Source organism: Scleropages formosus, chromosome 12 (genome assembly GCF_900964775.1).
Source record: "Scleropages formosus chromosome 12, fSclFor1.1, whole genome shotgun sequence".
In the NCBI taxonomy this organism is placed as follows: Eukaryota; Metazoa; Chordata; class Actinopteri; order Osteoglossiformes; family Osteoglossidae; genus Scleropages; species Scleropages formosus.
This window is the reverse complement of record NC_041817.1, coordinates 17,490,230-17,508,043: the sequence shown is the minus strand read 5'-3', so window position 1 is coordinate 17,508,043 and position 17,814 is coordinate 17,490,230. Positions and strand designations below refer to the sequence as shown.

The 17,814-nt window shown below is 43.2% G+C and overlaps 1 protein-coding gene across 1 annotated transcript; it reads left to right on the top strand.

The window, feature by feature from the left end:
- Positions 1–6,297: 6,297 nt before the first annotated feature.
- On the top strand, positions 6,298–16,953 carry nhej1 (nonhomologous end-joining factor 1). The gene is made up of 7 exons (XM_018729533.2): positions 6,298–6,541; positions 6,621–6,851; positions 8,661–8,799; positions 8,900–8,958; positions 15,780–15,999; positions 16,165–16,262; positions 16,634–16,953. The coding sequence occupies exons 1-7, from the start codon at positions 6,311–6,313 to the stop codon at positions 16,712–16,714; spliced, it is 1,059 nt and encodes a 352-aa protein (XP_018585049.1). The 5' UTR covers positions 6,298–6,310; the 3' UTR covers positions 16,715–16,953.
- Positions 16,954–17,814: the final 861 nt, after the last annotated feature.

The window sequence follows — 17,814 nt, the reverse complement described above, 5'->3', positions numbered from 1 at the left end:
CGAGCCGCGAGCCGACCGCAGCGTGAGCGCGGAAACGAAGCCGGGGCAGCGCGCTGCTGGGGGTCGAAGTTTAGAGGAAGCGCTCCGAGAGCGATCTGCTGATGGCGCGTTTCTGCTGAACCTTGCCTCGACGCTCAATAAATTTGGGTCCTGAACCTGGATGTTGTTCATATTCACGCTGCCGTCAGTACGAGTTTAATCCGGTATAATTTTCACAAAGCTCCAGCATGATCGCTAGACATGATGATGATAAAAAAGGAGTTGTTGTTAGACAGAGTACACGTGACAATGCTGAGTCGATACATTGATTAAAATCTAAAGGATAATCCTCCTACATCCCTCGTCTACTTAAGGCGACAAATACCCCCCTGTTTAAATGAATATGAATATTTTCATGTAGCTGACGCCTTTAACCAAATATACTAGTATATAAATCACTTCAGCGCACACACCGAAACACCCGAGCGCCAACTAGTGGTACATTAATGCAAGAACATGACATATTCCCCTCTTAAATAAATCAGAATCAGAACGAGCTTTATTGCCAAGCATGTTCACACATACAAGGAATTTGCCTTGGTGACAGAAACTTCCACAGCACAGACAGAATGATAGTGACAAGACACAGATGAGAAGATAGAATATGTGAATAAAGGATAAAAATATATAAAAAATATAAAATACACAATATACAAAAATAGTCACTAGACATTATATGTATGTACAAGTATGTTCTATACAAATGCAAGGGAATGTGAGTAAGAGATATGATGTGATAAATAGATATAATTATAAATATAAATAGCGTTGTGTATTGCACTGGTTTACTCTCTAGGGGGGATTTAGCTGTTCATGAGGTAGATGGCCTGAGGAAAGAAACTTTTCTTATGCCTGGCTGTCCTGGTGCTCAGTGCTCTGTAGCGCCGACCAGATGGCAAGGGTTCGAAGAGGAAGTGGCCTGGGTGTGAGGGGTCTAGAATGATTTTGCTAGCCCTTTTACTGACTCTGGATGAGTACAGTTTTTGGAGAGCTGGGGGGGTGTGCTTCCTGTACTCACAAAATACTGCATGAAATAGGAATAAAGAGCATCACATTTGTTATCAGTAAATAATTTCACATGAATGTGAAAAAATACACTAAACAGCACATTGAATGAATGCCATAAGCATAATACATAATAATATGAACATTATGACAGTACATAAATGTTCATGTTAATTCTGTGACTAGGGTACATAGTCCTTCATTCAAACAGGCTCACGTCTTTGACGTTTCTTAAGCGAAAAAGCATCCGAAGGCACTGAATTTCCAGACAATGGAATGTGAGATGGAAGCAAGTTTCCAGCAGTGGTAGTCCGTCCATTATCCGGCGCAGTAGTTGGCACTGGTGCGAGGCATGACGCAAGTCATTTCCTTCCATCATCCAAGAGGTAGGTGTAAGGGCCAACTTCTTCCCCAACCTCAACTGGAGGGGTGAATTTGGGATGAGCTTTTGGCACGTGAACTGACTTTATGTGCACTTTAATTCCTTGGAAAGAAGAATGATGCATTTGATGTTTGCGATAAAATAAGCTTTCATGATGTCTTGCCATGCTGAAACACGCTTGTCCATTTGTGTAGGCTCATGACCAGAAAGTGGGGGTGTCGGAACATTAAAGCGAGTGCGCATTTTCCTTCCGTGAAGAAATTTAAAGGGGGAAACACTTGTCATAGCATGCGGTGTGATGTGGTAAATCTGGAGGAAGTCAATCACTGTTGCTTGTCATGGTGCTGACTGCAGGATGGCTGACTGAATCATACTTTTAAGCATGCAGTAGAAGCGTTCAATAGCTCCACGCCACCCCCCCCCACCGTGAGAGGAAGTCATGGACCACCAGGTCCTGTCCCAGTCGTTGGACAATCCAGAACCCATGGGGCTGCAAGGCCAGTTACCACCGGGTGATATGGGGGTTGGAGTCCTTCACTGAGTGCAGCCACTGCAAGAGAGCATGGTCCATGTACAGCTGGAACTCCCATCCCAGGAAGTAAAACCGGAGAGAGCGGACTGCCCATTTGATTGCGAGGTATTCCTTTTCAATTATGCTGTACTTGCCCTCCTGGGGAGCTAATTTGCAACTAATGTACAGCAAAGGGTGCCAGTCCCCCTTTACCTCCTGGGAGAGGACCGCCCCCAAACCTTGATCGGACGTGTCCGTCTGCAGGAGAAAGAGGAGAGAGAAGTTAGGACAGGTGAGGATGGGGCCCCCACAAAGCGTTTCCTTACCCTTCCAGAAGGCAGTTTGGCACTGCTCTGTACACTGGACCGAATCCGGGGCCCCTTGGCAGGTGAGATCCGTCAGGTGGTCCGTCAAGGTGGAGAATCCCGGTATAAACCCACGATAGTAATTCACCACTCCAAGAAGAGTCCTCACCTGCTTTTTGGTCTTGGGGACCGGAGAAGCCGCAACCGCGGCTGTTTTGTTAACTTGGGGCCGAATCTGTTCATCACCCAAGAGGAACCCCAGATACCCTACCTCACTCCTTCCAGTTACACACTTCGCTGAGTTTGCCATGAGGCCCGCCTTCCTCAGGGACTGCAAGAGTGCTCGCAGGTGGGCCATGTGCTGCGGCCAGTCGGGGCTGTACAAAATGACGTCATTCAAGTAGGCCGCGGCATAGCTGGCGTGGGGCTTGAGGACCCAGTCCTTGAACCTCTGGAAGGTGGCTGGGGCCCCATATAAACCAAATGGGAGTGAAACAAATTGGTGTAAACCAAAAGGAGTGGAGAAACCTGAGATGTCCTTGGACTCTGGAGATAAGGGAATTTGCCAGTAGCCCTTGGTGAGTTCCAGTGTCGAATAAAACCAAGCAGATCCCAGTCGGTCTAGCAACTCGTCCACTTTGGGCATGGGGTAAGAAACTGCAGAAACTCTGTCTGTTTTCAAGAAGGGTCTGAAAACCTACCTATTCCAGATTCACTTCGCCCAAGATCTCTTCAGATCGTCTATGGTGTAACAGGTCACGCATCGTAACTCCAGAAGCATCCCCAGATACAACCTTTATTCAGCCATTACTCTGGTATTGTACTGCTCATTTGTGTTTCTTATAATATTTAACAAAAAAATTTAAAAAAAAAATTGGTGTGGGTATCGGGATTTGTCTGTGTCTTATGCACCTACGTGAACAATGAACCTTGGTGCAACAAGTAGTAGGGAACAAACTAGGTTTGACTGAGACTTTCATGTCTGCAGCTATGTCTCCTTCTCTCAATGTAATGCGTAAATTGTACTTTTGCTCAGATGTACGTTGCTTTGGACAAAAGCGTCTGCTAAATGAATAAATGTAAATGTAAGCATCGAACTTTGTAACTGCATTGACCTCTTTTCCAACAGTGAAATATTTTCGTTCAGCTGGGGTGAATGTTCTGGATGCAAAAGCAATAGTACGATCATGACCATCAGTGCGTATCTGTGAGAAGACAGCACCCAACCTGTAATTACACGCATCAGCAGAGATGACAGCTGGCAGCTCAGGGTCAAACAGTGCTAGAGGAGGACTATGCACAAGAAGCTGTTTGACTTAAGCCAAGCTTTCTTGAGGTTCCTCAGACCAGTAAAATCCACTCTCGTCCCGCAGCCACGCACGCAAAGGAGCCACTACTGAAGCAAAATTGGGAATAAATTTACTGTACCAGGAGAGGAGACCCAGCAGAGAACGCAACTGAAGAGCATCTGCTGGCGCAGGTGCATCGATTATTACAGAGAGGTGCTCCTGGTCCGGCTGAATAGCCGGTGCAGTCACTGTGTATCCTAAGAACCTCAAGCTCAGCTTGCTGAAGTGACACTTTGACTCATTCAGCAGCAATCCAGCATCTTTGAGACATTGCAACACATCCTTCAGTGCGTGATCATGCTCCTCTAGCAAGCGTCCCCGATGATGATGTCATCCAGATAGTTTGCAACGTTCTGGAGTCCCTTTAGAATGACAGGCATAATTTTTTGAAATGCGGACGGAGCAGAAACCAAGCCATAAGGTACCCTACAGAAACTGAAGAGAACCTTGTGTGTAATGAAGGCTGTGAGGTCCCTGCTGTCTTCATGGAGAGGGACCCGATGATGCGCGCTTCCTAAGTCTGGTCGAAAACACAGTCGCACCTCGCAGTAATGTAATCATCTCTTCCACATGTGGCACTGGGTAGCTATCTAACATAATTGCCTTGTTGGGCCCTCGCAGATCCACACACATACGAATCCCTCCACCCCATTTTCTTTCGGACCACTACAACTGGAGAGACCCACGGAGAAGAACCGATCTTTTCAATGACGCCTGCATTCAGAAGTCGGTCAAGTTCTCCGGAAACAGCATCACTCGCAGAAAACGGTAAGCGATGCAATTTGTGTCTGACAGGAGAAACCGAGTCAGAAATTTTAACCTTGTGTGTGAAATTTTTCACACAGCCCAATGCGGTGTGCTGTGATGGAGGGGTGGAGAGGGAACAAACTGAAGCAGAGTCTGATGGCGGCAGCACCGTGTGTCGCAGAGCCACTGTCGACGATGAAGAAGCGTCCAGGACAAGTAAGGCCGTATTTAGACACCGTTGCCGGTAAACACCCTAGCACTGAAATTGGCTCTCGTGAATAAGTAAGCAAACGGGCAGTAGGAGGCTGCAAAGGCACAGTCTGAAAATGCCGCTCATAACTTGTTTCGGTAAAATGGACACTGCGGAACCAGAGTCGACTGTGAGATGAAGAGACACGGGTGCAGCAGCAGGTGAAACGATTATGGCCACATCACACAGCAGATGGTCCGTTGGTAGAGGCAGGTGGAGAATACACACCTCCTGTGTAATGCAGTTGCAGGCGCTGAAGGAGTAGGAGCAGAACGGCAAACTCGCGCAAAATGTCCAATCTTATTGCAGGTCCTACACGTCCTACATTAAGCATATGCAACGGGGCAGTTCCGTGCATTTTCAAGGTGACCAAGTGCTCCGCGCACATTTTCTAAAGGCAAGTCATTCCGCAACCACATTTCTTTTTGGAATGAAGTGGTCTTCCAACGCTTGAACTGCAGCAGCCAGATCATCATCAGCCAGATATTAGGCCACGTATAAAACGGTCTCTGACTTTCTGTTCCGAGGCGGCGAAGGTGCGAAGCCCGTTTTCTTGCTTCCGGGAAGGAATCTCCAGTCAGATTAACGATTACCATGTAGTTCTTAAACATCTTCAGCCATGTTACTAGCGGTATGACGGGCTCACCTGGACAAAGCAAAAAAAAAAAAAAGGACTTGCTGGACACAAAGCACTTACAGATGCCATCCTTAATCCTGTTTTTTTTAAAAAACCGTCCTCGTTGCCAATTTTGTTGTGTCTTAAGTAATCAAGGAATACAGGAGGATTATCCTTTAGAGATTTTAAGAAATGTATCGAATTGGCATCTTCTAAGCATTGCCACGTGCACACTCTAACAACTTTTTATCACACTTAAACACACAGAAAGACCCGAGCGCCAACTAGTGGTACATTAATGCAAGAACATCACAGTATTCTTACTGCATCGGTTCAAGGTAAGTACTTTACTCAGTGGTACTACAACAGGAGCAGGGCCCGAAACGACAATATTCAACATATAAAATCGTGTCGCTGCCAATTTAAACGCCTTCAATCATTTCGATTTCCTGTACAGTATTTACACAACCCGCTCTGTGCGCATTAAAACTCGAGCGGGAACGGAACCTTTTTCATTGAGCAGCCTTTGTTGCACAAGGGAATTTTTACATCTGACGGACATAAGGCGTGGCCTATCCGACCGGAAGTCGGTTATCTAATCGGGCAGGTGTGTGGAAACCGTGCATTTTCATTTTTAAGCTAGTGTTTAACTATATAGAAATGTTTTATTAGAGTGACTACAGTACTCTTTTGATATTACACTATCAGGACTGTATAATTAATTGCTGGCACGTTCCTACCATGTTGTATTCACAGTTCATTACCAGCTAAAAATGAAAATATAAACTGCGTTTTTATATATATACAGTCTGTGTATGTGTGTGATGTTGTTCAGTCCCGGCGACAGAAAGAACAGACACATCACGAGGGATTTGAAATGTATCACTCACATGACTGTGCGTGAGACGTACACTGTGTGTTCTCTGTTCAAAGTCACCTTTTGTCATTCATTGTCATAACTTTATTGTTCATTACACATGTCATGTGTTGCTGTGAATTTCTTTTTCCTTCTGTCTGTACTTTGTTTTTGTTGCTGCGACCTGCCGTTAAGTTGTGTTAAATTACTGTATTGATTGATGATTTCGGTGATGATTCAGTATGAAGCGATGATATTATTCCTGTGCAGACTTGTAACCGCTGACAGCTCCGGATTAATGAGTGAGGAAGGTCAAGACAGGGAGCTGCTTCAGCAGCCATGGGTGCCGGTCTTCCTTGGAGGGATGCGGCTCCTGGCAAAGTCTTCCTTTGGAGATGCTGAGTACTGGCTACTGCTGAGCGACATGCAGAACATGTGGGAGGAGAAGGTGGACACATCAGTCATTCAGGACAGAGCCCAGGTTAGAACGGGATTGTGTAGCAGTTTTGCAATGGAGTTTCATACTGTTAATCTGTAGGATTTATGGATCTCTTCTGTAGGAGCTGAACAAGCGCCTTCGTGCACCTGTCGACGCCTTCTTCTCACATTTGTGCACAGTGGCACGTCCACTGCTGGCAGGAGAAGTCAGCTCAGAGTTGGAGGACAACAGAGAGCCACCGGTGATCTCCGTACACTCGAGGCCTGAGCGGCTCACGTTGCAACTGAAGAGTGAGCTGGCAGGGGTGCCCTTCTACTGGGAGTTCCGTTGCGTGCAGTCTTCTGTACCAGTGGTACGATTTACTGTTTAACCTTTAATATATGAACACTTACTCAGTTCAATTCAGTGTATTTTTTAAAAAGCAATCTCGCATAAATGTGACATACAGCTGAATGGTAGAGCACATGTGGTTGGTACACTGAGCTTAAAAAGAAAGCAATAACAAAAAAGAATGCAGTTTGCTGTTGATCTCACATCTGGCAGTTGAGGAAAGGAAAAATTTAATAAAAACTCCCAAGCCATGGAATTGACAGAAAAACAAACCTCCAGTCCAAGTGCCAGTGGCTGTCCACCCCTCCTACACATCTTAGTGTATGGAACAGGCTTGTCTCGGATGCTTGAAAAACTTAAGAAGTTCTACCAGATGCAGAATGGTCAAGGACAAAAGCCATAACCCAATAGTCTCTCGTATCCCTGTCTAGTATGAATCACAAACCAGTTTGTTCCATTGGTTTCCCTGATGATACTTCCCCTTGTCCACTGTCTTGCTGTTGTGCTCAGCACCCATTCTGCCATTCCTCTCTCTTTATACACTTTTTTCCCTTTGCACTCATCAAAGCGACAAAGCCAATGGTAACAAAAGTTTGAGGGTAACAAAGCCAGTGAGGGTGATGTAGACCTTGTCTGCAGCTGTCTGAGCTACACGAGAGTAATATTTGTTTGACCTGGTTGATTGCGGTGTTAGTATTGTTAGGGTCCTTGCTTAATGTGCACACTAAAAGTCTCTGAGTACAGCAGCACCTGATTGCTGAGTGTTGCTATGGTTGAGATGGTCAGGACTGAGGTGTTCATGAAGCTGTGCTGCTCGCGCCTGGTGACCACAGTCTGGTGGTCACCAGTCACCGTGAAAACATGCTCCACTGTCATCTGCCAAACCTCAGGCTGGCAATGCTTCCTTGTCTCACTGCCTTGCTGGCATTTTCCTGTCATGCCAGTGTGTACCAGGAAGTATGAGACTGTATGAGGTTGTGTGGGTAGGAGTGTGACAGAGGGAAATGTGTAGTACTGTCTTCTTTTGCATAATGAACCCTCAAATTACAAGAATTTGCGCTTCCCAGCATGTGTAATTTGTCCCTTAAAATCCACATAATGAGCAGTCAACTCGCACAAGAAATTTCAGCTCAAAATAGGGCCTCTGGTAACCTCCCACATGTGGTGTGGCTTCTCTCGTGTATCTCGGCTGCCTTCTCGCTGCACCACTGCACGTAAGCAAACATTTATTCCAACAGTCTGGAGATGTTTCAGGTGAACTACTAGTTTTACAGTATCTTTCTAGGAGAACCCTCGTTGGTCATTTTGGTCAGAAACCCGTGCAGGTACTGTAAGGCAACAGCGCAATTCTCTGCACCACCATACTGCACATTCAGGTGCATTGGTGACACTGCATTGTACTAGATTGTCTGTAGTGTGGGAATCTGTGAGTGCATCTATAGTTACACCGACAGATGGAATATCTGTGATGATAGAAAGAGAACAGAGAAAGGGGCACACAACCAAGTTATGTATCAGTGATTTTGAACATGTGAGTTTTATGCCTGGATGTCCTGAGCAGATTCTCTACATGGTTTTAAAGTATGTTTTCTCTGTACTTAAAAGGTAAGGCAGGAGATTTGCATAAAGATGGGTAGAACGTTTTGAAGCTTAGGAATGCATTTCTTTTCCCACTGGATGTAACTAATATTTTGTTTTATAGAAATATTCATCTTATGAGGAGAATTCCACAAATGAATCTTGCTTGTTTTGCATAGGGAGTCTGTTTTTGCTTTCTGTTGCCATCTAATGGCATTCAACCTTGTGCTGATATCTGCTCTGTTGTCTGCAGGTGTGCAGTCAGCTAGTGCGTCCCCTACTGGCTGTGAGTCGGGTACTACAAAAGCAGGTCATGGAGCTGGCGGCTCAGCTCTCCAGGAAGGATGTGGAAATTCAGGACTACAGAGAAAGTGGAGCGGTACTGAGCAGAGGTCAGCCATGGGGGATATGTGCAGAATACACATATATTCAGAACCTTCCTCCCTTAGTGGTACAGTTCTGTTTTTCTTTTTTTTTTTTTTTTTTGTGCAGAGCGGCTGCAAACTGAAGAGTTTGACTTGCATCGCTACCGGGAAACCTTTGTGACTCAGGTGAGTTCAGCTTCCCACTGGCCCAAACAGCATGTCAGAGGTTCCTCTCTCTCCCACAGGACTTTGTTTCAGTCTTGCACAGAATATACCTGATTTTGCAGGCTATTTCAAAGTAACGATAACTAATTACTGTTGGTTGCTTTGTGGCTGGTGCTTCAAACCTGCTGTTGCAGCCATTGTTGACAAATAAACCATAAAGGTACCTTTTCCGTCATGTTCACGTGGCAGTTCAGCGTTGGTAAACATTAACTGTTTATGATGCGTTAATTGTCCGGTGTTCTTTGATTGGCCAAACCATGAAATGCTTATTGTCAGTGACTGAAGATTCCTCGTTAGAATTTATACCAGTCTGCATTCATTTTTTTGTCATGTGTATCACCAGGGATCAGGACCAGGGTTTGGGGGCATTGGGGGGATGGAGGGGTGCTTGACTTGTCTTTGGGCAATTATCTGTTTGCCTCCAATTAGTTTTAAAACATAGCTGGTAGGAAGATGGTAAACTTTTACTGTAATATTGAAAAGACTGCTCTTACAGACTCTCATACATGCACATGTGTGCTGTGTGTGATTATGAGAGATTGCTCAGAGTATGTGATGTGTTTTAATAAGCTCTCCAGCAGTTTCAGAAACTCCTGAACCCCAATTTCCCTGCAGCTCTGCCTTGACTATGTTGCTTGCTGGTATTTTGCACAGTTCTGTGGAATGTAAAGGGAGATCCCTTCTTCAGTAGATTCATTCTTCTGATGGCCTCTTCGGCCTGATCGGACCCTGGTTTTCCACTGACGCCGTACTCCTCCGTGTCTCATTTCTTGTCTGGTATGTTAGCTCTTGTTACCCAGCTTGTGTTTTCTGTGTCCCTTTCTAGCCATTCTGGTCAGGCACATTCCAAATGCATCGCTGTATCAGTTCTGGTCTTCATTAGGCCCCATGTGTCATGGTCCTGGTGGTTTAGGTCCAAGGGAATGAACAAAACACTCATAATATAGAATGCATGAGCTTATGTCACATTCTGACGTGGTAATGAAAAAATCATTATACAGGTAGCCTTTGAATTACGGCATATATAACTTAAGACCACTCGGACTTATGATGGCTGTCGAATCAACCTTATATTATTTTTGAGTCCCAGCATTTGGTCATAATATCTAATGATGATGGCTCCGTTTGCAGGGCACCCATATCTGTTATTGCTCAGGTCTCTGTCAGTGTTGGGGTGTCTAGCTGGGATTGCATTTTGTTTACTAAACATTTCTCGTTTGTGAGTCTCTTCATGTTACTTTTTATTTTAAATGGCTAGCAAGTGAAAAAATTAGTGTTCTTGTACTAAAAGAAAAAAGGCAAAGACAAAAATTTAGAAATAGAAGTGCAGCAAGGAAATATGTATTTATTATTGTTTCATGCTAGTATTATATTAACATGAAAAATGTGTGAAATTGGTGAAAAAATAAGAAAGCCTAAGTATACAACATGTATGATAATTGTTTATACTGTGTATCCTTATTGTTCTTCTAAGGATTTTCCAATTATGACCAAGTCCACTTAGGGTTCCGTTCTGACGACACCATCATATCTTAAATTGAGGTCCACCTGTACATTTTCTTAGCCTTTTTTGCTTACGTTCATATTGTTTGTTTGCAAGTTTCTCAGCCCAGTGGTGGAAAGGTGCAGTACATTGGTTTAACAGATTCCAATCACTTCAGAATTATATTTCTGCAGGACAAGAGACAGACGCTGAGGTTTGTCTGTTTGGCTACAGTTTGGAATTTTACAGTATTTCCAATGAAAAAGAAACAAACTTAGAACTTGGGTCTGGCTGGCACGAGGAAAGCCAACATCGTCTCTGTCAGGATCTTTGAAGGCTGAGGTGATAAATTCGACAGGTTCATGATGGCAGTGCTTAGTGCAGCATTCAGTGAAAATAAGAAGCACTTAGAAATTTCACACAGGTTTGTGATAAGATCACAGGTTCCTGTGTATCTGAAGACCAAAGGGTTTCCTTGGGGGTTAGCTGGGGAGCTGAGCAGCTCAGCCAGCGGTGTGGTGGCTGAAACAAATATAAAGACTGACTGGGTAAAAATTATACAGACTTCAGGTACCTTTGTGGATATGGCTTCTGTACTTGTTATTAAAAGGCTGATGGTTTTAGACCCATGAGGTTCTCTGCTTAGCAGCTAGAATAAAATAAATTAAGGCACACATAACATAAGAGACATATTTCAGGTGTGCTTAGGGTGTTTTCCTTACTTTTCCCCACTAAGCATATCATCTTCATGTTGTGATTGTAATTCCCCTGGCTTCTGGGAAAATGAAGGGATGGGGACAGGAGTGACTAGCTGAGATTTGGGTATTGCTGGATTTTTATGGATACATTGGGCATAAGATGTTTTAATGGCCTTGCTATGGCCACCCTACCTCTATCACAGATGTAAAATGGGCTTCCTGTGAACTAAATGCACTCATTTTCAGCGATGTCCTGTGTTTTTGTCTGTAGATATGGGACCCATTCTTAGGTAGACAGTCTTAGAGTGTTTGCGCAGTACCGTCTGTTTGGACACCCTGCTTCTCCCAAACACGTCAGCACTTCATGCACTCAGATGTCTGTTAGCTACCTGAAAGTTGTGCCCCAGTTATATATATATATATATATATATATATATATATATACACACTAAGTCATGTATATTCACATTCTCTTGGGATTTTTCCTACTCTCAGGACTGAAAGGAAGGCTTATTACACAATCTATAAATGTAAGATCCAGTGCATATATAAATAGAGGTGCATGCTTATTTTTATATCTTGTGAATGCCTGAGTATGTATGATTTAGGCTTCCCTTCCATATTGGTGCCCAAGCTACTCTCATTCACACATACATTATTCCTTGCTAGCAAACAGCCAGCCATAATGTAAATTCTGAAGATACTGTATTCCTTTTTTGATCAAATCTGATGCTTTTCTCCAAAGTGGCTTGCAATGCTAAGGTGACCATTATCACAAGCTTACAATTATTTACCCATTTATACAGCTGTGTAATTTTACTGGAGCAATGTAGGGTAAGTACCTTGCTCAAGGATACTACAGCCAAAGGCGGGGATCGAACCTGCGACCTTTAGATCCAAAGGCAGCAGCTCTAAGCACACTATACTACCAGCTGTCTTAAGGAAATTGACTTGACACGCCTGCTGTGCTCAGTCCTTTCTCTTGAAGACGCATCCTACTGATGTTCCCAGCTACTTCCCAATCCTTTTCCCTCTTTGAGCTCCATTCCCCACCTCTTCTGTTCAGTCTCTCACTTGTATGTACACCCTATAGGCTGCTGTAGTTGGCAGATTAACAAAAGTTCTTGGTTCAAAGATGCGGAGTAATGGTCACACTGCAGGGGGTTTAACAGTGCAAGACCTTTCTACTTATCATGAACTAGAGGTTATGTGAAGAATACACAACATTGTACATTTTTCTGTTCTACTCTTCTCTGTATTTCTCTGTGTGTGTGTCTTGTTATTTGTGCGGGCTTTTTCTTCTGTACGTTGGTTTCCTGGAAGGCCCATATTTGGATACTTGCGTTTCTCTCTCATGACCTCACCTTGTTTGTGTCCAGTGTGATATGATGACGCACAAGCTGGTTTTAAGGAATAAGTGGGGTTGGGGGTGGAATTGACTTGCTTGCATGGATGTTTGGGTGAGGTTTTGTGGGTTAGTTGGTGTGGAACGATTCCATAGTGAACCTCATGTTGAGATTTGTGCTATGTTCCATTCATTGATGCTTTGTGGCAAAAATGGCCTGGCAATTGTTGGATGAGTGGCCTTTCTAACACACCACCCCTTGTCCCCATGTGGCAGTTAAACTTGATGGAAGCCAAAACATCTTGGCATGTACAAGCTGAAGCCATGGCTGACTTGCCTGGCAGGTGTATGAGTGCAATCAATCAAGAGCTTTCAGCACCTCCTCTCTCCTTTCCTCCCTGCTGTGCTGCTGGCCCAGAGGAGGCCAGGAGGCTTCAGTTTGGTGTTCAGTAGGTTTGTGCTGCTGTGCTCTGCAGGTTATGTGCTTTTGTTAAACCTTAACCATATAGCCAATACACTTGGAGAATATAACACAGTCATTTCACACTGCATCTCTAAGGTTAGCAAGGTGTGTCTTTTGTTTTGTGGGATTTGTAAGATGTGCTCCTTTTTTGCTCTCAATTGTATGCAAATGACTGTTGCACTATGCTGTGTTCCTCAGCCAGGGTTTGGACTTCATAGCTTTGTGGATGGAGGTAAATTAACATTATGGTGCGAAGGGGTTGTGTAGTGGTTTTTTGCCTACATCAGTTTTCTTCAGGATTAATAAGATTTTTACCTGCCAGATGTTTGTCAGTGTTTCAGTGAAGTGATGAGCAGCACTGGGTCTTGTGAGTGGTGATTGCAAAGTAGTGCACTGACTTACCCCATGAGTGAAGTGTTTAGGTATGCCTGTTCTTTGATTGGTGTTTGTTAGGTACTGCTGTAAACCAACCTATTCCCAATGCAATTCCAATAAATGAGGATGTTTCCGTGAAGTTTGCTTATACTGTGGACCTGAAACTTGTCTGGATCATCTCTAAAGTCAATTTGGATCATGGCCTGTGTGCTGTAAATTAGATTTTAGTACTGTTTCTCCTCCCTTTACGTACTGTATGTTCAGCAGATAAAACATTTTATTAACAAACTCAGAATGAGGATTCTTATCCTCCATGGAGACAATTTATCCCTAGCACTATAAAAGATGACAGTCTCAGGGCCTGATGTATGTGTGGCTTTGATTTTCTTATTTTTTTAAATTAAATGTGGAAATAGCTTGATAAGCAGTGTAATTAGTGTGCCGACGTGTACTCTGCTGGCCATCAAAGTTTTTTTTTATTTTTTTATTTTTAATGGGTCATGGCACCCGTTTGAAACCCTGTAATGGGACATTGAAAGGCAAAATTTTCTTTTATAATTTATGTCCTATGTATTAATAAGTTTGCGTAATGTAACAATTCAACATGTCCAGAGCATATCTGGGGTTACATTTCAGAGAAAGTTTACTAAAGGGTCGGGTAGAGAAGTAGCAGAGATTGTTTTCCCATTGCGTGAAAGGAGTTGTCCAAAGCAGAAGGTAGAATTCCTCCTTTCATAAACCTACAGCCTAAAGTGTTCACCCCACTGTTGTTTTAGGTATAGCTGCAGGCCATGATTACAGTGTTGCACCCACTGCTGTACTCTGGTCTGCATTAGGCCACGTTAGTCTGAATGTTGTGGAGGAGCCTGGAGTATCTTTCATTGGTGAAAGTAAAGTGAACTGGGACAGCTGAGGCCTTTAAATTGACCTGCAATTGGGCTGCTCTGGTTTGTGTCGAAGTTCCGTCGGCTCTCCACTGTGGAACAAGAAGAAGTGGATCACTGAACCTGGAGAGAAATGGCTGCTTAACTGCCAGTCCTTCTGTAATCCACAAAGACACTGCCCCAGGAACAAACAACCAGAAACAGATTTGTTTACCTTCTAATAATAGGGGAAAGTCAACATAGCATGCTCCCACTGCTCCTTCCGTTCTTCCCGATTCTGGTCATGGACTCATGAAGCTTCGCTAAGACCGCTAAGCGTATACTCTTCTTTAAGCTGTTGACTTGATGATCTCTCCTGTTTCATTTTGCAATTGAGTAAAACTGGAACACTGGTGGGTTTAATCAGAAAAGGTCCAGGTTTTGTCTGAACTACTGTTCCTTTCAAAGAGAAAGAGCTTCTGGTTTTTATACTTCATAAAAGATTTTGTGTTTTATGGAAGATTACTTTGGCTCCACCTATTCCTTTTGAGTCCTGTTTTGCTGAGGCTACTGAACATATTCATACAAATGTTGCATCAGACCATTGACCAGGTCTCACTTAAGATACAGAAAGCCCCCACATTCTGCTCTACTCCAGTACAATCTGTATATGTTCTTTGTATATTTCTTGGAACTCATGTCATATATTCATGCATGTTAAAACATTGTGTGGACAAACATATGAAATCTGGCTGTGATGCTGGGGTAACTGTGGGTGACAACCTAAATGGCCTTGATCAAAGTGAATCACTATTTCAGAGAGGAGGGATTTGGAGAGGTGATACTGTAGCCAATTGATTTCCCTGTGGATTCTTTATAATGTTTCTCTATGCCCAAAAAGGAATTACAAATAAATAAGCTGCGTGCATCTATTTTGTCTTTAAATAAACAAAGTCAAAGTGTAAACCCCTAAAACTAAAGATATATATATTTAGTAAACCCTTGTTCTTAAAGCAACTAGAAACCACAGAATTCTTCAGGTACTGTCAATATTTTAAGAGCTAATTTAGACAGTTTATCCTCCCACTATGAATTAAAAACACAGGTTTAAAAAGAGTAAATATGGTGAACGTGTCTGCCACTAGCATATGTTTGTTCTTGAACCTCTTCGCTTATATCTCTGTATAGGCAAACTCATTTCCTTAACACCTGTGATGGAAACTTGGCTCCTCTGTGGAATGAATTCTCCCTCATTTCTGTTTTTTCCTTCCCTGTACTGACTCCTGGATTTGTGCAAGGTTTCTGGGGCTCAGATGCAGGATTTATTAGGCTAACAATCTATGCTGCTTCAGTTTGGTTGTTGTACTGAACAAGAACTTATATATGATTGTGCTGAAATGCCATTTTCAGCTGACACAGGTGCGTGTGTTTGTGAGCAAAATGTAGAGGCAGGTTCGTACTCCAACCCAGGTTTTCTAACCTGATATAACCCAGGCTGCACTCTGCTCCTTTTTTCCTTTTACAGAAATAACTTTCATTCCCTTTTGCTCGGTAGGTGCTGCCAAAGGTGTGTGCGGTACAGGACTGCTTTGGGTTTGATGCCACTCTCCAGGATCTGTACGCTGCAGTCACAGCACAGGAGACCAAGCATCAGCAGAAGGGTCTGGTCATCAGGCCTGGAGAAAGCTTTGTCCCTGATAACCGTGTTTGTGACAGTCACCACCCAGAAGACCACACACCTGGGAAAAAACGCCCAGGCAGTCCTGTTAAACAAGGTTGGCAGTGCTTTGAGCAGTTTGGGGTCTCATACACCCCAGTATGTAATGTGGTGTGTCCTTACCTGACCTTCAGCAGCACACAAACTAAAAAAAGCTGAACCCTGGCAAATGGGAAAAGTGAGACTGATGTAAGAGCCCTGCCTTTTTCTTTTCTATATCCAGAAGAGCCACCGGATAGCACTCAAGAGGACAGTGGGAAGAGCAGTGGGCAAGAGGAGGACCTCAGGCCTTCCAGCCTGCAGGAACCCCAAAGTGAACAGGTACTCCTGTTGTTCCCTCTTTGTGTCCTGTAGTTTATTAGGCTGTAGGCATCCTATTCACTGTTAACCCTATAAAAACATCCATGAATCCTAAGAATTGTGTGAAGACGTGGTTTGACAAATTTGTGCACATTTTTCATGCAAGAAATGAGCACCACTGCATCATTATCCAAACCATTTCTTCCACTGGAAATCATCTGTAGAAAACTTGTGCTATGAACTGCCTCAGGAGTACCAGATCAGTCTGAACATGATTGACACATTACTTTCATGTGGCAGAATGGGAGAGAACTCAGTCATATTTAGAAAAGGACTGTTCGTAAATATAAAATAATGGTTCAATTCATATTTCTACCTTTCCATTTGCATAGACTGTGCCCTTGAGCCAGGCCACAGTGAACCGTGGCCCCTCACGACCCAAGAAGAAGAAAGCAGTGGGACTCTTCCGCTGATGCTGAGCTGCCTGCCTTTTTCCAACCCTGCAGTGCAGACTGCATTTAACTTTTTTTTTTAAATCAAAACACTTAGTTTTCATTTTTACAATACTTTTATTAAAGCTGTATTTATTAAAATCTTAAACACATAATCTTAACGCTCACTTGTACAGTTACCTTTTTAAAGTTAACATTCTGCTTTTTATATAGAATTTCTTGATGAAAGTTTGAGAACTTATTTCAGAATAAAATGGATGCCCCCAAATTTATGCTCCTTTTTGTGTCCAGTGGAGAAGTGACTGTCTCTCATAGCCCATGTAATAATATGAAGTTATTTCTGCCATCTTCCTGGCAATGATTGTGTTTTTAGAGTATACAGTATTATATTTTGAAAATGTAGTTAAAACACAATGAGTTCTGAACCTCTAAATTTGAAGACTATTAAGCAAAAGGACTAAAAACAAGTTCTGATTTATTTTGTTCAAAGTTTCTTCTACTGCCAGCTACCGGTACTTTCGGGAGGGCGAAGAAGCAAGCCAGGTCAAGGAGTCCTGGTCTCCACTCACTTCCTGGCAGAATTTTGCCACATATTCCTACCAATATTAAACTCCTGATTAGTGACCTACCATCAAAACCCAGACCCAAACTGCAGCCTTTACCAGCTTATTCACTTAAGAGTAGCAAATATCTTTTTACAAGGATATTAGGGTCAGGTACTCCTGCTGACCCAACAGCCAGTGGGTATTACAAAAAAAAAATCTGTGGAATGTTGAGGGTTCTGGCAAGACCACTTAGGCTAAGATGAAGTGTGGTAGACATCAGTGAAGTCAAGAATAGTTTGACCCTGAATTTAAAGGGATGAATTCAGAATGAATGAGTTGTATATATTCCTTTGTCTTACGCCTGTGTTCAAGTGCTCTGTCACTGTGTGAGAAAAGCGCTCTATAAAAATAAATTGAATTGAATGAATATTTGGGAATGGACAGAGCCACATTGGAAACTAGCCCTGCTGGTTCAGAAGAGCATCACTGGATGAAAAACAATGAATTCAATGAGAACACAGAAATTTCTAAAGCGTTAGGGCTAAATGTAAGGCAAGTCCTCATAGTACACCTATT

What these genes read in the sequence shown, in the direction of transcription:
- nhej1 (XM_018729533.2), top strand. Translation starts at nt 6,311, where the DNA reads ATGATATTATTCCTGTGCAGACTTGTAACCGCTGACAGCTCCGGATTA. An exon ending in AGGCAGTCCTGTTAAACAAG is followed by an intron (nt 16,000 to 16,164) that starts GTTGGCAGTGCT and finishes TTCTATATCCAG; the next exon opens with AAGAGCCACCGGATAGCACT. An exon ending in AGGAACCCCAAAGTGAACAG is followed by an intron (nt 16,263 to 16,633) that starts GTACTCCTGTTG and finishes CCATTTGCATAG; the next exon opens with ACTGTGCCCTTGAGCCAGGC.